This window comes from Geotrypetes seraphini, chromosome 8 (genome assembly GCF_902459505.1).
Source record: "Geotrypetes seraphini chromosome 8, aGeoSer1.1, whole genome shotgun sequence".
NCBI classification, from domain to species: Eukaryota; Metazoa; Chordata; class Amphibia; order Gymnophiona; family Dermophiidae; genus Geotrypetes; species Geotrypetes seraphini.
The window spans coordinates 76,268,156-76,277,239 of record NC_047091.1 but is presented as its reverse complement, the minus strand read 5'-3'; the positions used below and the strand labels follow the sequence as shown (position 1 = coordinate 76,277,239).

Genomic DNA, 9,084 nt, shown 5'->3' with positions numbered 1-9,084 from the left:
CCTGATCTTGCCAGAGAAACCCAGAGGCGTCGTAAAGAATTTCTATTATTAAAGCCAGGGGTGTTGGCCCTAGGGGCAACTTTTTATTTACGTCACCCATGTAAATGCATAGTGTATTATTCTTCTCAGAAATTTGTCTTCTTTGATCCTTCCCAGCTGGTGACCTTCCTGTCGCTGTCTCGCTTGGACAAAGAAAAGGTCGATAAGATCTAGCCCTAGATAGGAAATTATTAGGGAGCTTTGAGCTCAGCTTAGATTAATCTTAGCATTCTTTGTTTCCTTTCTTAATTTAAACTGTCCCTTGTACATCTAGATCCTCAAAGTGGACTTGAGTTAAAAAATTTAAGTAACATAATGGAGTTTTCTTTTTTGTTTTCTTTTTGAAAATATGGATATGTATTATTCATTTGCTTCTTTGTATTTTGGACTTAAATATGATGTACATGGGTATGTATCCTTAAATTTAATTTTTTACTTTCTGTACAAGTTTATACTTGATAATCAATTATAAAATGATTTAAAAAAAAAATTGATTAATACGTTGCGCTCCAATAATTTTGCCGTCACTGTCCCTACTCTCTGGAATTCGCTGCCTAATCACTTGCATGGTGAATCCGATTTAAAACAATTTAAAGTAAAACTAAAAACATTCTTGTTCCAGGACGCCTTTGGATAACAACTGTCCTTTTAAGGACAAAATTAAAGTAAACTGTTACTTTTTACCCTAACCTATTGTATTTTCCTTTTAAGTTTCACTTTTCCATAACGATTGTAGTTCTTCCCCACTTTCCTATTGTTTGAAGTAGGCCCAAACGTTTTATCTGTGCTTTAGTATGACACTTGGATTTTATCCAGTATCACTTGTTTTTATATGTTTTTACGTTTTAATATGTTTTTATGTAATTTTATATTGTACACCGCTTAGAAACCTGATTAAGCGGTTTAAAAAAAATCTTTTAATAAACTTGAAACTTGAAAACTTATTGTATTGATTGTTTGATTCTTTCAATAAAAATTGTTATAAATTAAACAGGTAAAAAAAAAAATACTCAGCTGATAGAGTCTTATATTAATAAATCTGGCTTTGGAATTAAATGCTGTAACTTTTGAATTCTGTGGTGAATGGGAACCAGTGGTTTTCTGCAAATGTGAGAGCTGAGAATTTCATTGCAAACCTCAGTTTATTTTTTTTTTTTTTTTAAATTATCATTTCTATTAATCAAATACACAAATAGTGCAAGAAATACTGCACTACAAGCTTAGTCAAACAATATTGACATTAACCAAAATAACTAAGGAAATAAAAGCCCCAGTTTACTTTAAACATTGTGGGCTGGGGCTGGCTGGGTTAATTGTCAAGTCCGCTTAAAGAACATTTATCATCTCGCAGATGTTGTATTGGTCCCCTCCCTTCCTTAGAATGAAATCTTCTGTGAAAAAGGGAAGTTGAGTCAGTGAAAGGTGCATATAAAGGGACCCAGTAATCCTGGTCTGGACTGATCTCCCTCCTTCAATGCTTCTCTGGACAAGTGAACTCCAAAGGTGAATTCTCTGATATCTGGTAGGTCTTCTGCTTGGCATTTAATTATGTAAAGAAAAATGGAAGTGGAACTATGGGACGACGTGGGCAGAACTGGGTTTGAACTCTTTCTCTCTCTCTCTCACTTTTTAAACCTTTCCTTCATCCTACTGGTCCTATGGTTACCAAGTCTCACCCTCCTAATTCTCCTGTCTGGAAGCTTATCATGAACTCTCTCCTCTCCTTTCCTCTCCTCATCGGTCACAGTATCTATAATTTCATTCTAAACTTATTTTTTTAAAGAGTAACCAATGAGGAGGCTGGCTACGATGTGACTCAAGCATTACATGAACTATGACGCTTGAGTGTAGCTGCTGAGGTCACGAAAAAACATTTATTTATTGTGGTTTGTAAAAGATGATGAGTATTTATAAGAAAAAAGACTGAAGAAGTCATGAAACTATTTATTCATTTTGTATATTGAAAGTGAGTGTGGCAATTCTTTATTATAGTTTGTATACCTCTTATTGTAGAACACAAATAGCAAAAAAAGAGGAATGGAGGGAAAATATACAATATACTAGAAAACAAATCACTCCATTGGATCAGTACACACCACCGCCAGAAAAAGTATTTTAAGGAGAAAGAAAAGCCGCAGACACGGAGAGGTGCTCCCACTCTCTTCCACCCAAGCTTCACTGGCAAAAAATCTTTTGCATATAACTTACTACTGGCAGGTGGGAGCCTGAAAATAGCCAAACTAACTAGGAAAAAACAAGCTGGTTAGGAAAGAGCCAGGCCGACGATTGTTTTGTGGCTTTTAAGCCACTGCTTCAGGGCCGTGACACCAACACTCCAGACTATCGATTTGCAGAGTCAAACTCCTGCTTGCTTTTTGTAGCACATCATAGGCACATATGATAAGTGTCCGTTGATCCCACTAGAGGGAGGGAAAGGAAGGGGCAGAGAACTACCCAAAACAAACCACATAAATGTGAAAATGCAAGATATGTACTAATGTATACTTTTTTCTACACTGCTTCGGTAGGACATGGTGCCCTTACCCCGTATTTTTTCTTTGAACTTTTTTTTTTTTTTGTAAATCTTTATTGATTTTTAAACTTTGATAGTGCAATACAAATGGTAAATCATACAAACTGCATAAAAACACACTATTAACTATACAATTATTACATTAAACAATCATTTTCTCCCCTTCTTATCTTAATTATTAAAACAATAATACATATGATATGATTTCAATATTATAATGAAATAATTTAACTCCTCAAAATATGTTTCCCTTCCCCCACCCCTCCACCCTCCTTGGATGTGCAAGGACTCTAATGGAAAAAGAAAGAAAGAAACATAACCCTAATTATAATGCAATAAAATTAGTCAGTGGACTCCATACACCATTAAAGGACTTATTATTTCCCCAACGTTTCATACTTATACGTAGTACACACAGTTACCCACCAAAAAGTAAAATTAATCCTATCATGGTTTTTCCAATTATGAGTAATCAGTTAAACCCCTATTCCTGTCAAGATCATGAAAAGGCGACTTTTATATTTATCTAAAGTAGGTTTAACATGAAATAATGTACCACATTTTATCACCTCATATGACAAAGGGATAGATGATTCAAGAATGAGATTAATTTGTCCCCAAATTGACTTCCAGAAACCAAGTATCAATGGACAAAAATATAACAGATGATCCAAAGTCCCTATATTAATATGACAATGCCAGCATCTATTAGATTTAGAATTGTCTATTTTTTGTAAACGAACTGGGGTCCATTTTCTTTGAACTGTTAACAAATGAGACGCGCCTTTGACACACATGCATGAGACGTGCTTCTAACACACGCTTATCAACGCTACTGGCACCTCCAGACCTGCTTTTAAATTTGAAGTATTAAAGGCAATGTCTGGGCATTGCCCGGAGTGTTCATTTATCGGAGTATGCTACAAAGCACAGAAAAGACCGCGATTAGCCATTTTGTGCATTAGTAGCTGAAATACTTTGATGCTAAACTGGTTAGATCTGGTTGAGCGTTGATCATTAAAGGCGCAGTAAGCTCAAGAGCATCCGGGCTTCAGTACTTGGGGAGTGAGGGGAAAACCTCAGGATAAGAACAGAAGACCTCAGTGGTGGGGGAGTGAGGGGGTACAGGAAGCCCAGGATATGTACAGTGAATCCTCTGCAGTGATGGAATGGGTGATGGGACAAAAGTGCGCGAGACACCAGTGCACCGACAATCGAGCGCAGACAATTCGGCGCAAGACACCAGCACGCCACGGGAAAACTTACTTTTAAAAAGCTCTGACAGGGGGTGTAGGACTTTACTTCATACTGTTCGTGCTGCTGTTGGGGGTGTGTCCAATCCTCAAACTAAACACCTCTACAGACTATATCACCAACATTATGTAACCAACGTCATGTAACAATCAACGCTATGTAACCACCTTATATAACATGAATATGTTGTTACTCTCCATCCTCTGTAACTTGAATCTGTTGTTATGTAACATCTTCTGTAATCTTGAATGTATTGTTATTCTCTACTGTAACCTGTAATTTACTCTTCTCCTGTAATGCAATTCTACTGGAAATGCCCAGATATCTTCTATATTGTAATCCACATAGAACCGCAAGGCACAGGCGGAATAGAAATCACTAATGTAATGTAATGTAATGTGAGGGGTGCAACCCTCCACATTATAGAGAAACTGAACTTTTCCTGAAAAAATCAGAAAAAGTTCAGTTTTCTCTATAATGGAGGGTTCCAAATCCCCCCCCCCCCAATGGCAGCACAAACAGTATGAAGTAAAGTGGGGGGGGGGGGAGCTCTTTAAAAGTATGTTTTCCTGCGGCGCACTGGTGTCTTGCACCAAATTGTCTGCACTCGATTATCTACACGCTGGTGTCTTACGCGCGAATGACTATGAACCGATGGAATGAGGGGTAAAGCCAGTGGCGTAGTGAAGGTGAGAGGCTGCCAGGGTGGTGGTACCCCTCAGCCTCTTCCCCCCCGCTCCTTCCCCTATCCCGCCTGCTGCGCGCGCCCCTTCCCCTTTCCTTCCCCCATACCTCTAGTTGAAGTTGTCGCTCATGGTGGTCAACAATGTGCTCTTCGCGACCCCATTGGCTATCCCTCTGATGTCACTTCCTATGCATGGCACCCAGAAGTGATATCAGTGGGAGAGCCGACAGGGTCACAAAGAGCATGTTGTTGACCACCATGAACAACTAGAGGTAAGGGGAGTGCGTGGGGGGGGGGGCAGAGAGATGGCGCCCGGGGCGGACCACCCTCCCTTTCCCCCCCTTACTATACCCCTGGGTAAAGCAGGGGTGTCAAAGTCCCTCCTCGAGGGCCACAATCCAGTCAGGTTTTCAGGATTTCCTCAATGAATACGCATGAGATCTATTTGCATGCACTGCTTTCATTGTATGCTAATAGATCTCATGCATATTCATTGGGGAAATCCTGAAAACCCGACTGGATTGCGGCCCTTGAGGAGGGACTTTGACACCCCATGGGGTAAAGCCTGAGATAAGCGTAGTGGTGGGTGTAGTGTAGATTCAAGCACTGTAAAAATGCATATAAAAATGAAGAAACATCATTGTCTTGTTTACTTTAGGATGGATACTTGTCATAATATGAAAATTAAAAAGCCTTCTGGTTACTCTGTTTAGAAGAAGAGATTCCACTGTATCTGCTGATGTCTTTCTCATCTTGTCCCAGATCCCTCTGCTCTTGCTGCTGAAAGCGCAAGCATGAAGATGGCACCTCTGACCGCCGCAATCCTTACACTGTTTGGTAGGTTAATGTTTTAGCATCTGAGCAAAGAAACTCAGAGCTTCCAGTTCAGATTTTTGTTTCATTGCCTGGATTAAAATCACCTATTCATTGCTTTAAATTTAAAAAATAAATTTTGTATTTCTTGAAGGGATTTGTAAAACTCAGGGGTGGGGTAGTTTTTTTTTCTCTGCAGCATTTGAGAACTGTTCTTTTTATTTAGTTGATGTCTAACATTATAGCCCAAATTCTTTAGATAGCGTCCAAAATTGTGTGCGCAAATCGGCGTGCATAGCCGATTTACGCACACAACTTTAACAAGCCAGTCGGCGCTGATAATTGGCAGGTAACACCTAATCGTTGATGCTAAATGACACTCATTAGAAGTTATGCGCACAAGTTGGTAGACGCATTCTATAAAGTTGTGCATCTCAATTCTAGTGTGTGAATCTGAAAAGGGGGTTTGGCCATGGGAGGAGCATCGGCAGATCGTGGATTTTCCTACAAGTTGGGCACACTGTCATAGAATATGCCTGTTCCATGCACAACTTGGGCACAGGTATTTGGGCCTGGTTTTCATTGGCCTAAATGGGTGTGCATTGTAACCTGTGGTAAGTACCTGTAGTGCTTAGTGCAGCTTAGTAAAAGGCCCCCTTAATTTTTAACCCACAACTGATGAGTTTAGAGAGGGGAGTCAAGAGGAGGCTCACCCAGGTCTCATACTTTGAGCTCTTCCATTGCTGGAGGAAGGCTTTAAAGTCTTTCCTATCTACTGTAGGGTTGCCATATGGCTCTAGAAAAAAGAGGACGGATTGAGACATCCCAGCTTTACTTCCATTGGAAGTAAAACCTGGATGTCTCAATTAATCCTCTTTTTTTCTGGAACCATATGGTAACCCTAATCTACTGCAGTGTCACACTCTTCAGGAGAGGTTTTACTGTAGTGCTGGCTCTTACCTTTTATCATGTTTTATTTTCTGACTTAGCAGTTCTGCATGAGGTTTTAGGCTTCCAGCTTGATCAGAACCAGTATCTATTGGCCAATGGAGCTAATTGCAATTCACTAGGATTCCCCTTCATTTTTCCAGCTCCCTGACTTCACCTACCATTGCAGTGACAGTCCTGCAGTAAGTCAGATATTCTAATTTGGTATGTGTGTTTCCTGAATTTGGCCAGTAGGTGACATCATTGAGCAATGCAAGAGGTTTCCTTTCACTAAAGGTTTTGAGTGCTACATCTAGAGTAGTATTTCTCAGCTCGGTCCTGGAGTACCCCCTTGCCAGTCAAGTTTTCAGGATATCCACAATGAATATGCATAAACTTAATTTGCATACACTGCCTCCATTATACGCAAATTTCTTTCATGCATATTAATTTGGATATCCCAATGGGACTTAGGAATGCCCTGAGGACTGGGTTGGCAATGGCTGCCTTAGAGAACCTCCATCCTTAGGCAGCCAGCGGAGCAAACACTGGACCTGGCAACACTATACAATACTATTATTTAGTCAATTGACAAGCTATATATTTTTCTCTTTATTAACAGTAATTTGCAAGATTGCGGAGTGCCTCAAGAATGCTTGTGTCATTAAGTAGGAGTATTCATTATAATATAATATAACACAAGTGTACGTCTCTATCTCTTTCTCCATGTACAGTGCTTCTGTCCTCAATCCTCGCTGATGTCCACCAGGCTGAGGCTCCAGAGCTTTTTGACAATGAACCCTTCTACAAAGAGGTTGATGATAGGGTCCACGTGTTGGTGCGCCGGGCTGCAGGCCGTAGGGCCTATGACATGTACCATGGGACCAGTGAGCAGGCTGCATCATCCATCATCATGGCAGGTTTCAAACCCTCTGTAAATGGCATGCTAGGACAAGGAGTCTATGTGAGCAGAGATATCAGGAAGGCCCAAGGATATCCTGGAAACCTGAGCCCTGCAGATCGCATCATCCTCAAAGTCAGGGTCATCGTGGGCAAGGTGAAGAAGATTGACAGTGCGAACCACCCTCTGCGGGCAACATGGCATAATTATGGTTATGACAGTGCCTGGGTGCCCCCAAATTCACCCCAGTGGATCAGCCCCCTGACAGAAAACTGTGTCTGGGACTCAAAAAGGGTAAAAGTAATGGATGTGGTCCAGGGCCCAGCTGCAGCCATAGGACGGCTCAGGTCCTTGCTTTATTCGATGAAGGCCAATCAGTGCAAACCATGGTTGGTGTGTTAGGAGCCAATCTTTCCAAAAAGAGGAAAATGTGTGTATGTGCTTGCTTTTGCTTATCATAGTAACAGAGGGGTCAGTGTTCAAAGGGATTTAACTGGTCAAGAGTCTCCTGCCTGATTCATTTCCTCTGGTTGGCCCAGGACCTGATATTCAGTGGTACTTAACCAAATTATGCTCTCAGGCCTGGATTCGCCCGGTCTCAGAAGTCAGTGGGTATCCTATATAGAATTGAGTCTAAGGCTGCCTAAGGTAAACCCGATTCTCTAACCAACATCCATGTTACAGATGCCAGTTAGAGAACTGGGTTATTGTAGACGCAGCCACTATGCTTATCGCAGCAAGGGATCTCCCTGCCATGATAGATTTAGCGGCCACAGCTGCGGCCACAAGTCCTCCCACCCCCCCGAATGAACACCCACCACCTGCCCCAAATGAATGCAGCAGGAGGGATGCCCAATCCCTCGTGCCCAGAACACCCCTTCTTGAAGATCGCCAGCAGGAGGATGCCCAATCCCTCGTGCCAGAACACCCCCAGAACACCCCCACCCCTCCCCTAAAGATCACCGGTAGGAGGGTGCCCAATCATTCCTGCAGGAAAACCCCCACCCCTTCCCCTAAAGATCGCTGGCATGAGGGTGCCCAATCCCTCCTGCCAGAACCCCCCCTACCGTAGATAAATCAATGATGAAACCCCCCCACGTGTGATTTCCTTCACTCACCGGCACTCCGGCTGCTCTCTCCTGCCTCTCCTGCTGCCCTCTCCAGTGTCCCCCATGAAAAACCGTATTCACGGTTTTTCAAGATTCACGGGGGTTCCTGGAACGGAACCTCCATGAATATCGGGGGAGTACTGTATATTAATAAGATTATATTGTGTGTATGTGAAAAATGGATGGAAGAAATTGCATTACAATTAGTAGTATTATTATGGGGGTGGAGCAAGGGGCGGAGTTTGGACGGGTTTTGGGCAGAGTTTGGGCGGGGTACTCGGTTGGTATTTGTTAGACTTAGGGGGTACTTGGCTTGAAAAGGTCCTAACTAACCTAAACAGATGACCTATTTCTCATTATACCATCATGTACTGTGGCCTCCTTTCATTAAACTGCGCTGGCAGTTTTTAGTGCGGGGCGCTGTGCTGAATGGCCCATGCTGCTCCCGAGTTCCATTGACGCTCATTGAGGCCATTCAGTATGGCTCCCTGTGCTGGTGTGTGTTTATTTGAATAATATTGTCTACAATGCTTTCAAGTCAACCTGCCCAGTAGACATGGCTTAATTATCGTGGGTTTAAAATTTTTTTTTACTATGGGCTCCTTTTACGAAGCTGCGTTAGCGGTTTAACATGCGTAATAGCGCGTGCTAATTTGCCGGCCGCGCTAGCCACTACCGCCTCCTCTTGAGCAGGCGGCAGTTTTTCAGCTAGCGCGGGGGTTAGCGCTTGCTAAAAATATGCGTGCGATAAAGCCGCTAACCCGGCTTCGTAAAAGGAGCCCTATATCTTGTTTTATTATTATGTTATTTTTTTTCTGATTCT

The 9,084-nt window shown here is 42.0% G+C and overlaps 1 protein-coding gene across 2 annotated transcripts; it reads left to right on the top strand.

Annotated features, from left to right (window-relative positions):
• Positions 1 to 1,480: 1,480 nt before the first annotated feature.
• Positions 1,481 to 8,367, top strand: LOC117365223. 2 transcript variants are annotated; one of them, XM_033955337.1, is made up of 3 exons: positions 1,481 to 1,561; positions 5,274 to 5,348; positions 6,986 to 8,367. In XM_033955337.1, the coding sequence occupies exons 2-3, from the start codon at positions 5,306 to 5,308 to the stop codon at positions 7,552 to 7,554; spliced, it is 612 nt and encodes a 203-aa protein (XP_033811228.1). In that variant the 5' UTR covers positions 1,481 to 1,561; positions 5,274 to 5,305; the 3' UTR covers positions 7,555 to 8,367. The 2 variants fall into 2 exon arrangements, with proteins under 2 accessions (XP_033811228.1, XP_033811229.1); XM_033955338.1 differs by having other exon boundaries at positions 1,504 to 1,561; positions 5,225 to 5,348.
• Positions 8,368 to 9,084: the final 717 nt, after the last annotated feature.